The following is a 25,811-nucleotide window of genomic DNA, read 5'->3' as shown; positions in this document are numbered from 1 at the left end:
ACAAAGTTTCTCATAACTTGCTGTCATAGGATGTAATGGAGGGTTAAATGGACTTTTCACTTTAAATCATTTTACAGGAATATCTATTCTCCCCATCTGCTTAAATATAACTTTAAAGTTTAATTTTCTTGTAAACAATTTAAATTCAGTAAGCACCTTTTCCACATCACATCTATGGTTTGGGACAAACATCAACCCTTTCTGAAGTAAAGAAAAATGTTTTTGTTGAACCTTTTGTTCTGTATAATTAAAAATATTAAAGCCATTCAAGCTCAACATTTTACCTCCACAAAAGCCTCAATGATTTTGTTTTCCACTAATAATTGTTCCTGCTGTTCTTCCTCCACTGTTGTTTCGATCCTACTAAGTGCCCCCCCCCCCCGTAACTGAAGTTTTGGTAAAAAATTATTTTGCTGACTTTTTCTTATTACCCATCCTTTTGGGGGATATTCTTTGTCCATAACCTCATCATTTTCCCTGCTATACCTCATAGAATAGGGGGTAGGGGGGTAGGGGTGTGTTTTTGCCTATGCCCATCAACTGGAATGTAATTACCTCCTACCACCCCTCCAAGATCCCCTTCATTATTAAAATTCAAATTCCAGTTATTAAAATAATAGGCCTTGAGTAGGGAGTAGGTTGAATTATTAATGTATTCAGCCACATCCCTAGAACGTTTTTTTTCCGTTTCCTCATCATATTCTGTTTTACTTTTTCTACTTTGCCAAAAATAGAGTTGCAGTGAGTTTCAAAACTGGTAAAAGCCACATCATTGTTTTTTATTTATGTCATTAATATCTTTAAATAATTCCACAATACAAATATTATTAATTATGAAAATGAATTGCATTAGTTCTATTCCATGTCTGTCAAACATACACAATAATTCTTCCAGTTCATTTTGCCCCAAAGGATCCCATTTGGAAATGTATACATGCAGAGGCCCTTAGGAACACATTTGGAAATGTATACATGCAGAGGCCCTTAGGATCCCATTTGGAAATGTATACATGCAGAGGCCCTTAGGATCCCATTTGGAAATGTATACATGCAGAGGCCCTTAGGAACACATTTGAATCTAACAGATTCAGCAAGGAAAGCATCATCACATTGTGAGCTTCCTTTCAAAAATATGCAGCAACTCATATACGTTGTTAGAATGAGAGTTCACTTCGAAAAAGTAAACTCCCTTAAACCAATTACTGAAACGCATTATGAAATGTTCAGACCCTTTCTCTTGTTGTCCACTGGGAATTTCATCAAAATGAACAGTCACTTGTGTTTCATTATTAAATGCTATTATTTTCCATCTTACTATGCAGTCGTTCACATCCTGGTTCAGATAACCATTCAGTTGGGAGCCTGTCGTCAAGGCTCTTGGGAACTGTAATATTTCCAAGGAGCATAGGATTTGGTACACTTGTTGGGAGAGTAATTTAACAATTTGAGAAAGATTACCCTCCTCACCAGAGTAAAATGTCTCGTCACTTTCTTCTTGAACTAAATTTACATTCTGTTGTAATGAAGAACCCACTCCAAGTATCTCAGCCATGGTTCAACTACACATACACACGTAGTAGAGGTGCCAAGTAATGCTCTCTTGGTTTGAGTTACTTTCACATGTTTTTGTACAAATTGGTAAATAACGTACAAGTAAAAACAGAAGACCCCAACTGCTGTAATCCACAACACAGTAACTCGAAAAATACAGCAGAAAATGTTGGCAACAGAAAATTTAAAAAAAAACAAAAGCCAGCATAGTGGTTGATTTATAAAAAACAATGGGTGCCAATGCAATAAAAGGAACTTTAATTTGATTAAGCACTTTTGTCCTGACAATCCACGACTTCTTCAGAATACCATAGTAAAACAATATTGTGTATTTCTAGAGAATTAATCACATGACCCTTAATTGGTTCAATTTCTTAAAACATCCTATTCATAAATACAAATAGCCAAATAGCCCCTTTGTTTAACATCAAAATACAATACAAATCCCTATTACCTACCATACATTATTGATAACTAAAATGTATAAAAAAATGTATACAAATTCCAGAGGATGTGGCAGGAAATAAGCTAAACAACCTCTAAAATCGAAAAACCAGATTGGAAAAATAGATGCACTGACAATAAAACTAAGGAAACCTCACTACTCTCCCTATCATTTGATATATAAAAAACTTAAAAAAATAATAACATAGTACAAACCTACAATAAATATATGTTAAACAGTATACACACAAAAAGATAGAGTTATTTTTAGAAGATTCACTTATACAGGGGCTGTCAATGAAATGGTACATAATTTTTTATTGAATGAACATCCAGCGACACCTACTGCATTTGGTATCCCCAAAATTCATAAAATATTTACATCTCTCCCTTTAGATTGATCGTGGCTTCACATAATAGCTCTACTTACCGTTTACGGTTGTTCATTGGTAAAATACTTAAGCAGGGGTTTAACTCCCTTTAATCATATTCTAATAGATTCATGTGACTTTCTAAAGAAAATTAAGAATGAGTGTTACTCAAATGAGTGTGTTTTTCACACCACTGATTTGATTAACTTATTCCCGTCTAGTCCGCACAAAGAAGGGTTGGAACTTTTTTATGATGCAATACAGGAACTTACCCCTTTAGATAACAATGTGATTAACTTATTCCCGTCTATTCCACACAAAGAAGGGTTGGAACTTTTTTTTGATGCAATACAGGAACTTACCCCTTTAGATAACAATATGATTAATTTCATTATGGTACTTATGGAGTTTATTTTGGTGAATAATTTTTTTATATTTGAGGGTGAGTACTTCAGACAGATTAAAGGAGTGGCGATGGGTGCAAGTTGTGCACCTATCTAAGCCAACTTGTTGATGCACTCATGGGAGAAAAAGTACATTTTGAGTTCAAAATATAAAAATCAGTGGCACACACATTTATGGTACCTGGATGATTTGTTTGTTTTGTGGAAGCATATAGATATTGATGTCAAGCAATTTGTAGATTATATGAACAATGCGTGCTCATATTTTAGGTTTACTTATATTTCAATGGACAGCATAGATTATCTAGATGTCACAAGTTATAAGAATTATGGGGACAAAGGTTTTGGTTCTAAACTATTCAGAAAACCTACATACTCTAATACTTATATTGACTTTCAGAGTAGTCACCCTTTACATATTACGAAGAACTTAGTTAAGGGACAAATGATAAGGGTGGCTAGAATGTGATCCACAGTCCATGATTTTAGGGTTGAATTATCCCTGTTATTTAACATGCTTAGGGAGAAGGGTTACCCTTTAGATCTGGTAGCTGAATGTGCTACGATGGTTATGGATGGCTGGGGGACCAGATACAAACCATTACTGAGGTGTAGAGAACTAGCCCCCATTTATGGTAGTAATAACACTGTTTTTGCTGATTCTATGGTTTTGTATTACAATAGCTTTAGTAAAGATGTTAAAGCCATTCTAGCTAAAAATTGGGTGATGTTTCATTTGAACTCAGACTTAATTAAGAATATAGGCCCCATTTTGTTTTTAAAACTGAACACAACTTGAAATATTTTTTGGAACATCCTATTTCTATGTTTAGTGACAGAAAGGGTACTAAAAAGTGTGGGGCCTGTAGATATTGTTCCTTTATTTTAGCAGGGAATGAGGTTTTGGTTGGACATCCCCCTCAAACTATTAAGTTGGAAACAGGAGACTATAAAAGCACTGGTTTAGCTTACATTGCTGTCTGTCAAGACTAATTACTTTTATGTGGGGAAGACTGAGAGAACCCTTTGTAAATGGGTGCAGGAGCATCTGTATGCCATTCAGCATGAGAGTCTCAATAAGGCCCTATGCAAGCACTCTATTAGTTGTTTCAATCTGAATAAGTTTTTATTTAGTATTATAGAAATTGTGAAGAAAAATCCACAGGGGGGTAATTGGGAAAACAGACTCGCTATGAGGGAACTTTCTTGATGTTAAACAAAGGGGTTATTTGGCTCTTTGTATTTATTAGTAGGATTTTTTAAGAAATTGGACCAATTAAAGGTCATGTGATTAATTTTCTATAAATACACGCTGTTTTACTATGGTATTCTGAAGAAGTCTTGGATTGTCAGGACAAAAGTGCTTAAGCAAAATAAACTTCTTTTTATTGCATTGGTGCCCCTTGTTTTTTTATAAGTTGACCACTACGCTTTTGTTTTTTTAATAAACCAATAATTTGCCTTCCAGCAATGTATAAACTATACACTGAAGATTATGTCAAAAGATTTTAGTCATTTAGAACAGAACTATATTATGGCAATAGAACAAAAGGGTAATAAAAGAAAGTCATATGAAACAAAGTATTATTTGTTGTTAAATAAAGTCATGATGGAGGACTGTAAAAAGGGGAAGAATGTAAGTATGGCATAGATAGAGTACAAAAAAGCTTTTGACAGTATCCCACATTCACAGATAGAAGAGTGCTTAAAAATGTGTAAGATACAGCCTAGACCGATTGATTACATTACAGTGACCATGAAACAGTGGCAAACCACTTTGCAGTTAAGCCATGATAAAGGACAAATTATTATTCCAGGGATAAAAATCCAAAGGGGGATATTCCAGGGTGTCACCTTTGCTCTTGTCTTGCCCTTAACCCATTAAGCTGTCTACTTAACAGATTAGGTCATGGCTACAATTTGGCTCCCAGAAAACAACAAAGTGTAAAAACTTCCCATCTTGTTTTTGTAGATGATTTAAAACTGTATAGTTCATCAGATGAGGAACTGAAAACACACCTGCAAGTGGTCAAAACTTTTTCAGATGATATAAGAATGTCATTTGGTCTTGATAAATGTGCAAAAGGAACCTTTAAAGCAGGAAAGCTGGAGCACCAAGAAAACATCATTTTGGGACAGGAATATGATATAAAAGAACTTGAGCAAGAGGGAGTGTATAAATATGTGGGAACTGATAAAGGATAAGCAATAAAACATGAACACATGTGAATAACAGTAAGGAATAGTTTTGAAGACTAAAATTAATACTGAAAACTAGTAACAAAGCCCAAGCTATAAACCAGTTTGCTGTTCCTGTAGTAACTTACAGTTTTGGGTTGATTGACTGGCCCCAAAAGGTGTTGGATAGCTTGGACAGGAAAACAAGAAGGATGCTTTATGCTCATCAAATGATTTAGAAAAATCAGTGCATACCAAGACTTTATATTGTCCATTCTGAAAGATGTATGGGCCTTCTCAAAATTGATTATATGCATAGATCTGCAATCATAAGACTGCATGCCCAAATGCAGTGAAAGTTTTGAAACATGAGGAGAATAAGTCTAAGATTACTTTCCTGCTTAGTTTAGCAGAAGCATACTGGTGTCAAGCGAGCATGGAAATTAAAAAAGTAGTAGATAAAAATCAGGCAGCAACTGAATGTGCCAAAAAACAAAAGAAAGAAAGAAAGAATATAAGGTAAAGGATCAGATGAGAAGGCAACAAATATGGAAAATGCATAAATATAGTTGCAAGTATAGAAAACAAGTTCATGTTGATCAAGATCGAGTGCAGGAATGGTTAAGGAGAGGTGAATTCAAACCAAAAGACAAAAGGTTGATACTGGTGTCCCAAGACAGTGACTACATACATGTTTGCTTACAATGTCCATTGAACATGTGGGAAAAACAGACAAATGTAGGTTTTGTAAAACAGAATTAGAAATTGTTGCACATCTGTTGCTGGTTGTGATTTGTTAATTGCAGAAGGACTGTATACTGAAAGGCACAATAATGTGGTAAGACTGTTGCTTTGGAGATTGTGCAAACACTATAATACTGAAGTGGCTGAAAACCACTGGAAACAGAAGCCATAAAGCATTAAAGAAAATGATGAAGTTTATATCACATGGGATCACCCATTACCAACAGTTCAAGAAATAGATGCAAGAAAACCAGGTATACTGGTCCATGAAAAGAAGACAAAAGTAGCATTGATTATTGAAATTGTTATACCCACTAACTACAGCATCTTACACAGAGACACAAAGTCATAAAATACCAGGATTTGCAGGCAGACATGAGGGCAATGTGAAAGGATACCCAGACAGTTCCAATAGTAATAGGAGCAACGGGTTTTATAAAAAATAATTTACACTTGTATTTAGATATGTTACCAGTACATGTAACTCTCTACAAATTGCAGAAGGAATCATTACTGGGCACATGGCAGGTGCTGCAAAGAGCACTTCTGGCTGACAAAGACTGAAACAATACTAATTTCATGAACTTTATTCGTACTTTGACTTAGGAATGGGGTCCATTCCCACTAGGGTATTAGGAACCCAAAAGACTTTGAGAAATTAAAAAGGGTAAAATCTGTTATTACTTTTTTGTGCTTACTAGTGTTTGTTTTAATGTGAGACTAAGAATATCAGTGGATTCTTTAGCAAACATTCACAAACACCATGTCAGGGTGTGAAGCAAAGGACAATATATTACCTCTCTATCAGTCTTCAAATTAAACCTGGTCTTATCTTCTGAGACACTAAATAGATAGTTAATCCAATCTAGGTTGGATTGAAAACCCTGTTGAGCCCTCAGCAACAGCAACTGACTACTATGGGACTTTGAGCCATACAACAGGCATGAAGCAGTGGTTACTAATAATAGTGTACTAGCCACAAATGCAATGCATTGTGGGAAATAGTGTTCACTCCACTAATGAGACTTGTAACTACTATTGAGCAAGACTTTGATGAGCAACATGCCTTGGACTTTGCGGTAGTGTGCATCAGGCAAATCTCTGGGTAATGTAAGGCATAATGACCCTTTCATAGCCTACTGCAGGACCCCCAAAGGGATTGGGGCCCTATTGACCCAAACTGCTCTAATTTGCCTAAGGCTAGCCCTGTATCATTGTTCATAGGTTGGTACTAGGCTATCAGCCCTAGGGCCAATGCAAGCCTATCCATAACAATTCCCTGGCTCTTTCTTCCCACAATATTTACTTCCCTGGACCCCTGTCTAGTAGGGTGACTAACGTGATCCCCAGGGTGAATTTCCCATCTCCCATCCAGTCGTTAAGGTTCCTTTTGAAGAGGGTCAAAGAGGCGCTTTGCTTAACATGTGTGGGCAGTCTATTCCAGAGTCTGGGGAGTCTCTGGGTCAGGAACCTATCCCTCCAGCATGTTTTGTTTACTGCGATGACAAGGTTTAGATCCCTGGAGCATGTGGCACTGAGGGACTGAGATTTCTTTAAGTGCAGCATGTCCAACAGCTCTGGGTTTGACATGCCCTTGTATGTTAAGCAGAGATCACCTCGGAGTAGATGATATGCGACAGAGTATATCTGGAGTTTTTTTTAGATGGTCAGCATAGGGCATCTGGTTTAGGCCTGTGATTCTTTTAGTGAGGTATTTCTGCGGCCTTTCCAGTTATGGCAGATGCCTTGATAGGTACATACCAAACGGAGAGTTGTATTCTATAATGGGTCTAATGAGGGATGTGTACAGTGGGACAATGACCTCCTTTTTTTCTGGATGAAAAGCCCTTAGTGATGAGGTGTGCCACATAGAAGGATTTCCTGACTATTGTGGTGATGTGGTTATCGAAGGTGAGACCACTGTCCACCTGTGTCCTTAAGTCTCTTATCACACTTTCGGTGTTTAGTGTACTGCCACCTATGTGGTAATTCATGGGTACATGTTTTTTCCCAAAGGGGATAACTGTACATTTCTTGGCATTGAGCTTGTACCCATGGCTCTGACACCAAGCATCTGTTTCTGTAAGACCCTTTTGTAGAATATCCACATAATTTGGGGATTCAATAATGGTTCCCAATTCGCAGTCATCTGCGAGATTTGTTAGCCAGAGTCCTTTAGTGTTGGCCTGTACTTCAGAGAAGTAGATGCCAAACAAGAGAGGTCCCAGGACTGAACCCTGAGGTACTCCACTTGTCACTTGTCTGGAGCTGGATTTGGAGTTGGCTACTTTTACAGTGTGGGTTCTGTCAGTAAGCAACCCATCGAGTGATGTGAGGATTAATGCCCAGCTTTGCAAGTTTATCTATGATTCCAGAGTGGAGGATGGTGTCAAAGGCCTTGGCGAGGTCCAGATAGGCTGTGTGGACCGTCTTATCCCTATCCACAGCTCTGGAGACTGATTCGAAGATCCCCATCCACAGCTCTGGAGACTGATTCGAAGAAGTCAATCAGGTTCAGGAGACAAGATCGACCCTTCACTAACCCAAACTGGGTGGGGTTCAGTGTTTGAAGGTTGCCAATGTCTTTGTTTATAAGTTCCATGATAACACGTTCCATGGCCTTGCAGATCAGGCTCGTCTGACTGATGGGGCAGTAGCTTCCAAGATAAAAGGTGGATCCCCCCCTTGTGGAGTGGGATAACTGTAGCTGTGTGCCACTCAGTAGGCACAAAGTTTAAGGTGAGACTATGATTAAACATGACACTTATGTCATGAAAATTGTTTATGTTACCAGGTGACAAAAAGCACTAAGTGAAAGATTTTGCATAACCAGATGAATTTTGTTGATACAAGATCACAGTCTCATTAAATAAATGATCTACATGTTAAGTTGCAGATAACACAGATATGTAAAAGCAAACAGCATATCTGAATGCTGCAGATAACATGTAGACATGTAAAAGCAAACAGCATATCTGAAAGTTGCAGATAACATGTAGACTTGCAAAAACAAACAGCATATCTGAATGTTGCAGATAACACATAGATACGTAAAAGCAAACAGCATAGCTGGCATGGATGCGTAAAAGCAAACAGCATACCTAAATGTTGCAGATAACACATAGATGTCTAAAAGCAAGCAGCATAGCTGAATGTTGCAGATAACATGTAGACGTGTAAAAGCAAACAGTATACCTGAATGTTGCAGATAACATGTAGACGTGTAAAAGCAAACAGCATATCCAAATGTTGCAGGTAACACACAGACGTGTAAAAGCAAACAGCATACCTGAATGTTGCAGCTAACACACAGACGTGTAAAAGCAAACAGCATACCTGAATGTTGCAGGTAACACACAGACGTGTAAAAGCAAACCACATACCTGAATGCTAGAATGTTGCAGATAACACGTAGACATGTAAAAGTAAACAGCATACCTGAGTGTTGCAGGTAACACGCAGACATGCAAAAGCAAACAGCATACCTGAGTGTTGCAGGTAACACGCAGGCATTCAAAAGCAAACAGCATACCTGAGTGTTGCAGGTAACACGCAGATGTGTAAAAGCAAAGAGCATACCCGAGTGTTGCAGGTAACACGCAGACGTGTAAAAGCAAACATACTTGAATGTTGCAGATAACATGCAGACATGTAAAAGTAAACAGCATACCTGAATGTTGCAGGTAACACACAGACGTGTAAAAGCAAACAGCATACCTGAATGTTGCAGCTAACACACAGACGTGTAAAAGCAAACAGCATATCTGAATGTTGCAGCTAACACACAGACTTGTAAAAGCAAACAGCATACCTGAATGTTGCAGGTAACACACAGACGTGTAAAAGCAAACAGCATACCTGAATGTTGCAGGTAACACAGAGACGTGTAAAAGCAAACAGCATACCTGAATGCTGGAATGTTGCAGATAACACGTAGACATGTAAAAGCAAACAGCATACCTGAGTGTTGCAGGTAACACGCAGACATGCAAAAGCAAACAGCATACCTGAGTGTTGCAGGTAACACGCAGACATGCAAAAGCAAACAGCATACCTGAGTGTTGCAGGTAACACACAGACGTGTAAAAGCAAACATACTTGAATGTTGCAGATAACATGCAGACATGTAAAAGCAAACATATCTGAATGCTGCAGATAACATGTAGACATGTAAAAGAAAACAGCGTATCTGAAAGTTGCAGATAACATGTAGACTTGCAAAAACAAACAGCATATCTGAATGTTGCAGATACATAGATACGTAAAAGCAAACAGCATAGCTGACATGGATGCGTAAAAGCAAACAGCATACCTAAATGTTGCATATAACACATAGATGTCTAAAAGCAAGTAGCATAGCTGAATGTTGCAGGTAACAAGTAGATGTGTAAAAGCAAGCAGTATACCTGAATGTTGCAGATAACATGTAGACGTGTAAAAGCAAACAGCATATCCAAATGTTGCAGGTAACACACAGACGTGTAAACGCAAACAGCATACCTGAATGTTGCAGCTAACACACAGACGTGTAAAAGCAAACAGCATATCTGAATGTTGCAGCTAACACACAGACTTGTAAAAGCAAACAGCATACCTGAATGTTGCAGGTAACACACAGACATGTAAAAGCAAACAGCTTACCTGAATGTTGCAGGTAACACACAGACGTGTAAAAGCAAACAGCATACCTGAATGCTGGAATGTTGCAGATAACACGTAGACATGTAAAAGCAAACAGCATACCTGAGTGTTGCAGGTAACACGCAGACATGTAAAAGCAAACAGCATACCTGAGTGTTGCAGGTAACACGCAGACAAGCAAAAGCAAACGGCATACCTGAATGTTGCAGATACCACACAGACATGTAAAAGCAAACAGCGTACCTGAATGTTGCAGATAACACGCAGACGTGAAAAAGTAAACAGCATACCTGAATGTTGGAATGTTGCAGATAACACATAGACATGTAAAAGCAAACAGCATATTGCAAATAACACATAGACGTGTAAAAGCAAACAGCATATCCAAATGTTGCAGATAACACGTAGACTTGTAAAAGCAAACAGCATATCCAAATGTTGCAGATAACACGTAGACTTGTAAAAGCAAACAGCATATCCGAATGTTGCACAAAACATGTAGACATGTAAAATCAAACAGTATATCTGAACATTGCAGATAACAAGTAGACATGTAAAAGCAAACAGCATATCTGTTGCAGATAACACACAGCCATGTAAAAGCAAACAGCATATCTGAATGTTGCAGATAAGACACAGACATGCAAAAGCAAACAGCATATCTGAATGTTGCAGATAACATGTAGACATGTAAAATCAAACCGCATATCTGAATGTTGCAGATATGTAGACGTGTAAAAGCAAACAGCATATCCGAATGTTGCAGGTAACACGTAGACTTGTAAAAGCAAACAGCATATCTGAATGTTGCACAAAACATGTAGACATGTAAAATCAAACAGTATATCTGAACATTGCAGATAACAAGTAGACATGTAAAAGCAAACAGCATATCTGTTGCAGATAACACACAGACATGCAAAAGCAAACAGCATATCTGAATGTTGCAGATAACATGTAGATATGTAAAATCAAACCGCATATCTGAATGTTGCAGATATGTAGACATGTAAAAGCAAACAGCATATCCGAATGTTGCAGGTAACATGTAGACATGTAAAAGCAAACAGCGTATCCGAATGTTGCAGATAACACGGAGACATGTAAAACCAAACAGTATATCCGAATGTTGCAGATTACACGTAGACATGAAAAAGCAAACAGCATATCCGAATGTTGAAGATAACACACAGCCATATAAAAGTAAACAGCATATCCGGATGTTGCATATAACACGTAGACTTGTAAAAGCAAACAGAATATCTGAATGTTGCAGAAAACACGTAGACATGTAAAAGCAAACAGCATATCCGAACATTGCAGATAAAACATAGACATGTAAAAGCAAACAGCATATCTGACTGCTGCAGATAACACACAGCCATGTAGAAGCAAAGAGCATATCTGAATGTTGCAGATAACACACAGCCATGTAAAAGCAAACAGCATATCTGAATGTTGCAGATAACACACAGACATGCAAAAGCAAACAGCATATCTGAATGTTGCAGGTAAGACACAGACATCTAAAAGCAAATAGCATACCTGAATCTTGCAGATAACACACAGATGTGTAAAAGCAAACAGCATATCTGAATGTTGCAGATAACATGTAGACATGTAAAAGCAAAGAGCATATCCGAATGTTGCAGATAACACGGAGACATGTAAAACCAAACAGCATATCCGAATGTTGCAGATTACACATAGACATGAAAAAGCAAACAGCATATCCGAATGTTGCAGATAACATACAGCCATATAAAAGTAAACAGCATAACCGAATGTTGCAGATAACGCGTAGACATGTAAAAGCAAACAGCATATCCGAATGTTGCAGAAAACACGTAGACATGTAAAAGCAAACAGCATTTCCGAACATTGCAAACATAGACATGTAAAAGCAAACAGCATATCCGAATGTTGCAGAAAACACGTAGACATGTAAAAGCAAACAGCATTTCCGAACATTGCAAACATAGACATGTGAAAGCAAACAGCATATCTCACTGTTGCAGACAAAACACACACACACACACACACACACACACACACACACACACACACACACACACACACACACACACACGTAAAAGCAAACAGCATATCTGAATGTTGCAGATAAGATACAGACATGTAAAAGCAAATAGCATAACTGGATGTTGCAGATAAGACACAGACATGTAAAAGCAAATAGCATACCTGAATATTGCAGATAACACACAGATTTGTAAAAGCAAACAGCATATCTGAATGTTGCAGATAAAGTGTAGACATGTAAAAATAAACAGCATATCCGAATGTTGCAGATTACATGTAGACATGTAAAAGCAAACAGCATATCCGAATGTTGCAGATAACACACAGCCATGTAAAAGCAAACAGCATAATGGTTACTTGCCCAGTTCCATTGCACATCAAATCACCTTAGGCATAGTTGGCTGAATTAACTCATAGATTTTTCCTTATATGATATAATCATAGAGAGCTACACAGACCTTCTTCTACTCACTCCTCAGGCAGAAGTCACTTGCAAATAAGCTAATTGTCCTTGTCATTGATATGAGCAGTGAATCCTTGTACGACCATTCAAGGGGTGTAGCAAGGTAAAGAATGAAAATATCCTGCTACAATCTTTACTCAAACATGCTGTACAGATGCACATAACCATTGGTTACACGTAAGATTCACTTAGTTGTGGAAACATTACTCTTTTCTCTCTCATAGAGAGACACGTACACACACATGAAAACATACATGCATATATGCATGCAATAACATGCATTCAGAGTTTGAAGTTGGTGCAGAATTTCAGATTGTGAACTTTACTTCAGGACTTTACTTCCTGTGGTACAGTGCTTAATTCCATCAGCCCTCATTTGCCTCCTGTGTTACCTTGAGCAAATCACTTAACCAGATATCACTTTCAAGTCACTCCTGAAAAGGGACTGTGTGACCAGTGGGCTTATGTGGTTAACAAATAAGATTATTATTTTTCTGGGGAGAGGGTTGACATAATGGTCAAGGTCTTTGTCACAGATAGAAGGTACATTGATTCTGACCTCTGATTATTGGCTAGGATTATAACAGTCTACAGACTGATAGCTTAGTATTTAACTATGAATCTATGAACAAGTTCCTAATTGAGGCAATATGATCTAAAATGTCATTTCACTTACAATGGTTATTTCGTGTAGGGCTAAATCTGCAAGCTACATTTACTGCCTTCTTGGTTAAATAAAATGACTAAAAACTAAACTACTGGGTGACATAGTTGATAACAACCTGAAGTTTGATGCACATATCAATCAAACTATCAAAACCATTAATAAAAAACTTGGCTCTCTTTACAGAATCAAACCTTTCCTTACTTGCTAGAACTGCAATTGCCCATTCCCATCTGCTATCAACTCTTCTCTACACCTCACCTCTATTCTCCAACTTAAACAAAACAGATCTTAATAAAATATCATCCTGTTATAACCACATTGCCAGATTTGCTACTGGCACAGCCTACCAGACACACCACTGTCACAACCTAAATCACCTAGGATGGTTTGAACTTCCAAGTCTACTGCAGTTCAACCAGCTAATAGTGGCACATAAAGTCCTTTACCAACCACAAAATACACCTGCACTAAAAGATATTATTAGCCCTACACCAGCACCCAGCCACTGTGATCATCCACTAGACTCCTAGTTCAAACATACAAATCCAACTACTCAGCTGGGGACTCTGTTTGCCAACTCTGTTGGAAAAATATGGAAAAGACCAGCTAACTTAACCCTAGAACCCTCACCAACTCAATTCAAAAACAAACTCAAGAAATACTTCATAATTCATTGGTTATGTCCTTGCACTAACCCCGACTAGTGACCTTTCTATTTCTTAGGTGCCTTACCTTCAACTACTTCTAACTTTTTTCTACCACTCCATTTCAGGAAGGGTCAATTGTATAACTGCTGCTCAGTGTGTCTTAAACCTGAATGCAATGTTATGTATGTTTAACTTTGAAAATAATGTTATGTTTTGTAAAGTGTTTTATAACAAGTTAGTAGTATATGTGCTAAATGCTGGTATTGCTTATGACTGTACTCTGCTTGAAACTAGCATTTACTAAATGTTCAATGTGTATTATTATCTTGGAGCTTTTCTCCCCAGGCCTCTGCTGAAAATAGACATCCTGGTCAACAAATGTAAAATAAATAAATAAATAAAAGAATTCCCAGAGAATATCCTTACCCTTTCACTTTCTGGCATGTGGATACAGCAACACCACTATTGTCACCTGCAGGTCTCAGTACCATGTTACCTTGATTAGCATGCCTTTCCAGTAAAGCCTCTGCCTCCAGACGTGACACTCGATAAAAGCACCTGGAATTTTCAATAGAAGCAGTACATTACATTAAGTCTCCATACAAAGCAAAGCACAGCATGCAAGCAACACTGCTAACATTTAAAGGCTGTACTACTACTACAGAAAAAAAAGGTCTTTTACATGTGTTTATTGCACACACATGTAATCATAAATTAAACAAATTCATCTTGTTCTGAAATAAAGATTTGTTTATACAGTATTAAATTACAATTTAAAAAAGTGACCCAGGTTTGTCAGGTACAGTTACATCATAGCATCTGAATTTGTGGAAGTACTTAACCTATTTTTCAATAGGTCTATATTATATCAGCGAACGCTTGAAAGTGCGAACACTGTACAATCAACCCAGACACTTTGCAAATCCAAAATTCTGAACACACGGATCAGAGATTTTTTTCCCAGGGAATAAAATTGCTGCACCATAAAAAAAAAAAAAAAAAAAAAAACATAAAAAAGTGGGGAGCTTTGCTGATGTGGGGGGGATGTGCCCCTACACATCCCTACTTAAATATGCCAACTCCGAGATCGCGCCACAGTGGACGAAATAGCAAAGTCCCCAAAAACATTCCCTGGGGGAAAAAATCACTGTTCTGTGCTTTCAGAATTTCACCGTTTCGGGTAAACACGGTCGATGAAACTGTTCACAACTTTAAGAGTTCGCTTACATAATAGGAACCCTTTTTCAACACATCAGCATTCCTTACCCTTCCCGTAACATATTTCTGTTGGTTTTCTTTTGTTTTATGAACTTACTGTCTGGAGATATTTTAACTATCCCTCCCAAACAGGGTATTTCATGGTAAGAGGGAAGGTGACCTTCAGGAGGAGAAGACCTTAACGATGGTTTGGAAGTTTAGCAGAACATGCACAGGACATGCATCATTACTGCAAAGCACAACAGTTAGCTATGCATTAATGTTATGAAGTGATTTGCATTGAGAAATAATACAGTAGATGTAGAGGGTTTCCCAACAAAGTCTGATCTAAGTCTGTGAAGCAAATACAGATTCACTGAGCACATTTCAGAAAGATGGTGGCATAAGTGTCTGAGCTTTTCCTTTGAAAATTTTACAGCGTGTTTAGAAAGGATCTATATCAGAAGATCAAAGTTTTAAAACATCAAATCTGATATGGTCGATACCATATGATTGCAATCTTGAAACTTTGAATCTTCTAATGGAGATCTCCGTATAGCACGGAAAGGGAAGATTTCCCTTTTCTGCACTGTAGTGCAATTGCGGATTTGGTATATTTGAGTAGCAGGGGGTGCAGGGGGACTTGCCCCCTGCTTAGAGCATTTAAATGGTTTGTTTTTGTAGGTTGTGTTTTATTACATTTTTGATGTTTCAAGACTTCACTTATGACAACCATTGAGGTTTTGAAACTTAGATAATGTAATATAGACCCCTTTAGAAACGTATGTAAAAGCAATCGTTGTTCCCCCTGCCTCTAAGGAATTTTTTTTGTAACGGTAATATTATATTGATTACATTTTTACTGTGTGTGTGTGTGTGTGTGTGTGTGTGTGTGTGTGTGTGTGTGTGTGTGTGTGTGTGTATAAACACATCAAATCTGTCAGGGAACAAAACTATTCAGGAGCACATGGATAATGTTATGAGGACTGTACACAAATTTTAGTTTGAGCATACACATTTTATTAAACAAAAAAAAAATATTTTATAATCACGTATGACATAGGCAATCTTATATTTGCATAAATGAAAAACAAACCACATTAAAATAATTTTAGTTGCAAAGATTATGCATCACAGATCCCGTTGAGACAACTGTAGTTGCAAACATTATGCATCACTTATAATCTATCCAGTCATTGTCAATTACGCATTACATAGCTCATTCAAATCCTACCTTCTTTTAAACCTCATTCCTCCTCTGCATATAATGTTCACACAATTCCCACTTTTCCTATGTAGTTTACTCCGTCCTGTTTCTAAAGATTCGAATTCCAGTTGCTTCATCTCTGTTACTATATTCACTACTTCTAGTAAAGTTGTTTTAGAATTTGATTTCCATTTTCTAGTAATTTGTTTTTTTGGCAGCCACCATCATTGGGGAAAAAAGACAAAAAATGCAAATCTAGGAGCCCCTTATAGTACAAGTGTATGTCAGTGTATTGTTATCCTCTTACAAAGTATTGGAAACAAACGCAAGAGTAATTAAGCCCCACAATGGGTACTGCTCACATTTTAAGGGCACAGATTTTCACAGTGATGTTGCCATCTGCTTCCCTTCAATTGTTGGTGCAGTAAGATATATTTATTTACTTATTTATTTACTTTATTATAATAGACTGACCCAAAAGACCCCATTTCAGCTACTGCACAAGCTCAGAGAACAACAGTGTTACTGAAAGTAACAAGCAGAACAGCTTGCAAATGTTGACAACTTAGAGAACACAATATCCATAATACAGACGGATTAGCTACAGAGGGACATGCAGAGTCCATACAGAGAACACAATATCCATAATACAGACGGATTAGCTACAGAGGGACATGCAGAGTCCATACAGAGAACACAATATCCATAATACAGACGGATTAGCTACAGAGGGACATGCAGAGTCCATACAGAGAACACAATATCCATAATACAGACGGATTAGCTACAGAGGGACATGCAGAGTCCATACAGAGAACACAATATCCATAATACAGACGGATTAGCTACAGAGGGACATGCAGAGTCCATACAGAGAACACAATATCCATAATACAGATGGATTAGCTACAGAGGGACATGCAGAGTCCATACAGAGAACACAATATCCATAATACAGATGGATTAGCTACAGAGGGATATGCAGAGTCCATACAGAGAACACAATATCCATAATACAGATGGATTAGCTACAGAGGGACATGCAGAGTCCATACAGAGAACACAATATCCATAATACAGACGGATTAGCTACAGAGGGATATGCAGAGTCCATACAGAGAACACAATATCCATAATACAGACGGATTAGCTACAGAGGGACATGCAGAGAACACAATATCCATAATACAGATGGATTAGCTACAGAGGGACATGCAGAGTCCATACAGAGAACACAATATCCATAATACAGATGGATTAGCTACAGAGGGACATGCAGAGTCCATACAGAGAACACAATATCCATAATACAGACGGATTAGCTACAGAGCAATATGCAGAGTCCATACAGAGAACACAATATCCATAATACAGACGGATTAGCTACAGAGGGACATGCAGAGTCCATACAGAGAACACAATATCCATAATACAGATGGATTAGATACAGAGTGCCAACTTAGAGAACACAATATCCATAATACAGATGGATTAGCTACAGAGGGACATGCAGAGTCCATACAGACAACACAATATCCATAATACAGACGGATTAGCTACAGAGGGACATGCAGAGTCCATACAGAGAACACAATATCCATAATACAGACGGATTAGCTACAGAGGGACATGCAGAGAACACAATATCCATAATACAGACGGATTAGCTACAGAGGGACATGCAGAGTCCATACAGAGAACACAATATCCATAATACAGATGGATTAGCTACAGAGGGACATGCAGAGTCCATACAGAGAACACAATATCCATAATACAGATGGATTAGCTACAGAGGAATATGCAGAGTCCATACAGAGAACACAATATCCATAATACAGACGGATTAGCTACAGAGGGACATGCAGAGTCCATACAGAGACCACAATATCCATAATACAGATGGATTAGCTACAGAGTGCCAACTTAGAGAACACAATATCCATAATACAGATGGATTAGCTACAGAGGGACATGCAGAGTCCATACAGAGAACACAATATCATTAATACAGACGGATTAGCTACAGAGGGACATGCAGAGTCCATACAGAGAACACAATATCCATAATACAGACGGATTAGCTACAGAGGGATATGCAGAGTCCATACAGAGAACACAATATCCATAATACAGACGGATTAGCTACAGAGGGATATGCAGAGTCCATACAGAGAACACAATATCCATAATACAGACGGATTAGTTACAGAGGGATATGCAGAGTCCATACAGAGAACACAATATCCATAATACAGACGGATTAGCTACAGAGGGACACGCAGAGTCCATACAGAGAACACAATATCCATAATACAGATGGATTAGCTACAGAGAGACATGCAGAGTCCATACAGAGAACACAATATCCATAATACAGATGGATTAGCTACAGAGGGACATGCAGAGTCCATACAGAGAACACAATATCCATAATACAGATGGATTAGCTACAGAGGAATATGCAGAGTCCATACAGAGAACACAATATCCATAATACAGATGGATTAGCTACAGAGGGATATGCAGAGTCCATACAGAGAACACAATATCCATAATACAGACGGATTAGCTACAGAGGGATATGCAGAGTCCATACAGAGAACACAATATCCATAATACAGATGGATTAGCTACAGAGGGACATGCAGAGTCCATACAGAGAGTAACTAAACAGCACATGAGGAAAGGTTACATTAGAGAACACAATATCCATAATACAGATGGATTAGCTACAGAGGGACATGCAGAGTCCATACAGAGAACACAATATCCATAATACAGGCGGATTAGCTACAGAGGGATATGCAGAGTCCATACACAGAGTAACTGAACAGCACATGAGGAAAGGTTACATTAGAGAACACAATATCCATAATACAGACGGATTAGCTACAGAGGGATATGCAGAGTCCATACAGAGAACACAATATCTATAATACAGATGGATTAGCTACAGAGGGACATGCAGAGTCCATACAGAGAACACAATATCCATAATACAGACGGATTAGCTACAGAGGGACATGCAGAGTCCATACAGAGAACACAATATCCATAATACAGATGGATTAGCTACAGAGGGACATGCAGAGTCCATACAGAGAGTAACTAAACAGCACATGAGGAAAGGTTACATTAGAGAACACAATATCCATAATACAGATGGATTAGCTACAGAGGGACATGCAGAGTCCATACACAGAGTAACTGAACAGCACATGAGGAAAGGTTACATTAGAGAACACAATATCCATAATACAGATGGATTAGCTACAGAGGGACATGCAGAGTCCATACAGAGAACACAATATCCATAATACAGATGGATTAGCTACAGAGGGATATGCAGAGTCCATACAGAGAACACAATATCCATAATACAGATGGATTAGCTACAGAGGGACATGCAGAGTCCATACAGAGAACACAATATCCATAATACAGATGGATTAGCTACAGAGTGATATGCAGAGTCCATACAGAGAACACAATATCCATAATACAGACGGATTAGCTACAGAGGGACATGCAGAGTCCATACACAGAGTAACTAAACAGCACATGAGGAAAGGTTACATTAGAGAACACAATATCCATAATACAGACGGATTAGCTACAGAGGGACATGCAGAGTCCATACACAGACTAACTAAACAGCACATGAGGAAAGGATACATTAGAGAACACAATATCCATAATACAGACGGATTAGCTACAGAGGGATATGCAGAGTCCATACAGAGAACACAATATCCATAATACAGATGGATTAGCTACAGAGGGACATGCAGAGTCCATACAGAGAACACAATATCCATAATACAGACGGATTAGCTACAGAGGGATATGCAGAGTCCATACAGAGAACACAATATCCATAATACAGATGGATTAGCTACAGAGTGCCAACTTAGAGAACACAATATCCATAATACAGATGGATTAGCTACAGAGGGACATGCAGAGTCCATACAGAGAACACAATATCCATAATACAGATGGATTAGCTACAGAGGGACATGCAGAGTCCATACAGAGAACACAATATCCATAATACAGATGGATTAGCTACAGAGGGATATGCAGAGTCCATACACAGAGTAACTAAACAGCACATGAGGAAAGGTTACATTAGAGAACACAATATCCATAATACAGATGGATTAGCTACAGAGGGACATGCAGAGTCCATACAGAGAACACAATATCCATAATACAGATGGATTAGCTACAGAGGGATATGCAGAGTCCATACACAGAGTAACTAAACAGCACATGAGGAAAGGTTACATTAGAGAACACAATATCCATAATACAGATGGATTAGCTACAGAGGGATATGCAGAGTCCATACAGAGAACACAATATCCATAATACAGATGGATTAGCTACAGAGGGATATGCAGAGTCCATACACAGAGTAACTAAACAGCACATGAGGAAAGGTTACATTAGAGAACACAATATCCATAATACAGACGGATTAGCTACAGAGTGCCAACTTAGAGAACACAATATCCATAATACAGATGGATTAGCTACAGAGGAATATGCAGAGTCCATACAGAGAACACAATATCCATAATACAGATGGATTAGCTACAGAGTGCCAACTTAGAGAACACAATATCCATAATACAGATGGATTAGCTACAGAGGGACATGCAGAGTCCATACAGAGAACACAATATCCATAATACAGATGGATTAGCTACAGAGGGACATGCAGAGTCCATACACAGAGTAACTAAACAGCACATGAGGAAAGGTTACATTAGAGAACAAAATATCCATAATACAGATGGATTAGCTACAGAGGGACATGCAGAGTCCATACAGAGAACACAATATCCATAATACAGATGGATTAGCTACATAGGGATATGCAGAGTCCATACACAGAGTAACTAAACAGCACATGAGGAAAGGTTACATTAGAGAACACAATATCCATAATACAGATGGATTAGCTACAGAGGAATATGCAGAGTCCATACACAGAGTAACTAAACAGCACATGAGGAAAGGTTACAAGGTTTACACACATTTTGAAAAGTTAACATGGTTACTCGAGTAAATATGTCCACTGTAAATATTTTAATGAAATTACAGCAGATTCTATTAAGAAGAAAAGTGCAATGGAATCGATTAATTTCAAACTGAATGATATAATTTATCCCAAAAGCAAAATTTATAAGTTCAGAGTGGAAAGATGTGCAAGTAGGGATACAAGGTACCATTCTACAGTTTCTATTCTGCCAGCCCTCTAAAAAAACATGAACAGTTACTTTACCATGGCTTACATTCATTTGCTCATGCACACTGCACAGGGAAGTGTAGACCTCCACCACTCACCATTTAAAGAGCAGGATACATCCATTCCCTTGCACATACAGCCATGGTACAGCCATTACTCCACATGCTGCAGAAGGAAGAATAAATCCATTACCCTAAAAATTCAACATGGGCATACATCCATTACCCTACGCATCCAACATGGGTATACATCTGTTACCCTACACGTCCAACACAGGCATACATCCATTACCCTACACCATCCATCATGAAACATGCATCCATTGCCATACATATCCAACATGGGGCATGCATCTGTTGCCATTCACATCCAATACGGGCATATGTCCATTACCCTATACATCCTCTCTGGCGATGTACACATTCATCACCACCCTCTCTGGGTATGTACACATTCATCACCGCCCTCTCTGGGGATGTACACATTCATCACCGCCCTCTCTGGGGATCTACACATTCATCACCACCCTCTCTGGGTATGTACACATTCATCACCACTCTCTCTGGGGATGTACATGTTCATCACTGCCCTCTCTGAGGATATACACATTCATTACTGCCCTCTCTGGGGATATACACACTCATCACCACCCTTTCTGGGGATGTACACATTCATCACCGCTCTCTCTGGGGATGTACACATTCATCACTACCCTCTATGAGGATGTACACGTTCATCACCACCCTCTCTATGGATGTAGAAAAAACAAAAATGAGCAATGGTACACAATCCCAAGTAGGCTGCTTTAATAAATAAATAAAGTTAGCAAAAAAAAATGCTTTCGGGGAGCCCAATGTCTCTTTTTATATTAAAATAAATAATACCAAATGAAAAATCCTTTAAATGCTTGGCATCATAAACTATAAAATAGGCAACATTCACACACTTAGTTAGTTTACCTAGTTCATATAAGAACATAAAGCAAATTGTGTTTTTGCAACACTTTATACAAACTACTACCATATACCAGTATACATATATAGTTTATGATGCAAAGGATTTTTCATTTGGTATTATTTATTTTATTTTAATATAAAAAGATTTTAAAATTAGATTAGTTATGAAAGTGTATGTATTTACACACGCACATATACTCTGCAGTGAAGAAGAGCATAGCTATTTTACAAGTTTTTTATCTAATTATTGTGTTTTACACTTAACACGCTGTATTTATCTAATTAAAGTTGATTGCATAATTGAAACTGTTTTGTATAAAAATGGTAGGTAGTTGTTTGTAATTTTGTCTGATGAAGGAGAGACATTGGGCTCCCCGAAAGCGTTTTTTTGCTAACTTTATTTATTTATTAAAGCAGCCTACTTGGGATTGTGTACCGTTGCTCATTTTTGTTTTTTTCTAGTTCGTGGAGTGATTTGTGCTTGACTTGGTTTGTGAAGTTTCTCTAGGGATGTACACATTCATCACCGCCCTCTCTGGTCTCTGAGGATGTACGCATTCATCACCACCCTCTCTGGGGATGTACACATTCATCACCGCCCTCTCTGGGGATGTACACATTCATCATTGCCCTCTCTGGGGATGTACACATTCATCACCACCCTCTCTGGGGATGTACACATTCATCACTGCCCTCTATGGCGATGTACACATTCATCACTGGCCTCTATGGTGATGTACACATTCATCACCACCCTCTCTGGGTATGTACACATTCATCACTGCCCTCTCTGGGGATGTACATATTCATCACCACCCTCTCCTTGTAAAAGAAGGATACTTCCATCATTCACTCTGCATGCTCAGCATTCATAGATTCATAGTTACTTACTAGCTTTTTGAGCTGTGAGCATCTCTATAAGCCTAGCCCTGCACCTCGTGAAACATTTGAAGCTACCCCTATCCATAAGAGGTGAGGGGTGTTAAACCAGGGGTGAATTTGTGGTTTCCCATCCATTTGTACAGATTACATTTGAAGAGAGCAAGGAAAGCATGTTGCTTTATTTCATGAGGAAGATGATTCCAAAGAAGTGGTATACTGAGTGATAAGTACTTATCCCTCCAACATGTTCTATTTATGTTGTGGAAGACATTAATGATTTCTTGAGCTGGTGTTTATTCCACCACTGGACTTGTAGATGTGCAGATAATCAGAAAGGATGAGATCTGCTGAGGTTCTGTAAATGACACAGAGGTTGCTCCTCAGTAGCCTGTATGATCCTGAGGAGAGGGGTAAGGCTTTGATATCATCAGTGCTTTTATGATTTAGGCTCTTGATTCTCTTGGTGAGAAAGCATTCTGATCATTCACGTTGTTTTGAGTGTTTGGCCAGGTATATACTGAAGGGGGATTATACTCAATTATCAGCCTAATAAATTTCAAGTACAGTAGAATGATCATATCCCTGGAGCTAGAAGTCATACCTTTACTAATAATCAATTCGATGAAAAAGGAGCTTTGTATCATAGCAGATACATGGTGATCAAAAGACAGGTTGCTGTCCACATAGACTCTCAGCTCCCTAACAAACAAACCAATTGTCAGGGGTGTGTTGTCAATGTGATAACAGCAAAGGATGTCATTGTTTTAGTCCATTGTTATGACACCAGCTTTTGTATGGGAAAGGCCCACTTGGAAGATCTCAGTGTCCTCTAGAGAGGAGATGCCATCAAGTTGGTCAGCTACGAACCATTTACATTAGTTTTGACCTTTGAGAACTAAATGACAAAAAGAGGAGTGTTGAAAGGAAAGAACCTTGGCAAACATCACAATTGACAGAAAGCAGAGGCACCTACTTTAATTTTCTGGGTTCAATTTATTTGCCAATTTCCTATTCAGTGATTTACACTGGGATTAATATTTAGTTGGGACAGTTGATCAACGATACCTCATTCATTCCTTCAGTAATCTTCTCAAAAAAGTCAACCAGAAAAAGCAGGCAGGATCTACCCTTGACAAAACCAAGTTGGTTTGCGTTCAGAATTTATGTTACCTATGTCTTTATTAATTAACTCGATACTGATCCTCTCTAGAGCCTAACAGATGAGGTTGTCAGACTTGACAGTCTATTTACGCTCCACCTTTGTGCAAGCTGTTGACTGTTGCTGTCTTCTATTCATCTGGCACAAAGCCTCTTTGGAGAATGATATTGCACAGCCTCTGTAAAGAGTTTAACAGGCCCTGTTTCAAGCTAGTCAGTAGGCAGCCTGGTATCTTATCCGGCCCCACAGAAGCCATGTTCCTGGCCTTGGAAAATGCTTTGAGGTCCTGTTCTTTAGAGATTCAAGGAGTGGGTATAGATGTGGGTATGTAACCTGGAAATGTAGGAGGAGACAGGGGTAATGTTTCAGCTAAATTCATTCATATGGAGGCTGGCTATGTCTTTGGGGTCCACGTATGTGATACCATTAACTACTTGCTCTGTGCAGTGCTGGGCATTGATTTTGAGGTTTCTAACAAAGTTAAAAATGTTTTATGATATCTTTTGCCTGAGTGGCTATTTTATACCTCATATCTATATTTGCTTGATTTAATCAGGGAGGTCCTTGTTATGTTTAGCCAGAGTGTTTTTGGCATCCTGATAGTTGCATGTATTGCTGTGTGCAATTAATTTTTTTCTTTTATTGTAGAGCCTGTTTATATTTAGATTCCACCGGGGGGTGGTATTTTTAAATTTGGTATTGTATTTGCTTTGGAGGGGGACAACTACATCTATTCAGCAATTCACTTGTGCATCAAATTTGGCAGTAAAGGACTCTGCATACACAGTGACCCCAGGTGGAAGGAGAAAGTTGACTTATCACTCAGTTTTCATAGATTAGCCTTTGCATCATCTCTGAACACCAATGTATTTGCTGATGCTTCTGTGTTCAGTTTTATGGTGAATGTGACTGATTTATGGTCGAGTCTGATGAGATAATTACAGCTGGTCAAGAACACAGTTGTCCCATATTGGTGGGGACTAAGTCCAGGGTTGTGTAA

General features: G+C 38.3%; 1 protein-coding gene across 2 annotated transcripts in view; it reads right to left on the bottom strand.

Annotated features, from left to right (window-relative positions):
• Positions 1-25,811, bottom strand: part of STAP2 (signal transducing adaptor family member 2) — a 1,003,160-nt gene that overhangs the window by 637,443 nt on the left and 339,906 nt on the right. For both annotated transcript variants that reach the window (XM_044090598.1, XM_044090599.1), the window contains exon 6: positions 14,577-14,708. In XM_044090598.1, the coding sequence (XP_043946533.1) occupies positions 14,577-14,708 (132 nt within the window). The remainder of the gene's footprint in view (positions 1-14,576; positions 14,709-25,811) is intronic.

The sequence above is a fragment of the Protopterus annectens genome, chromosome 13.part0 (assembly GCF_019279795.1).
Source record: "Protopterus annectens isolate FY-2018-M chromosome 13.part0, PAN1.0, whole genome shotgun sequence".
NCBI classification, from domain to species: domain Eukaryota; kingdom Metazoa; phylum Chordata; order Ceratodontiformes; family Protopteridae; genus Protopterus; species Protopterus annectens.
Note: the sequence above shows the minus strand (reverse complement) of the source record. Positions and strands in the feature narration are given on the sequence as shown.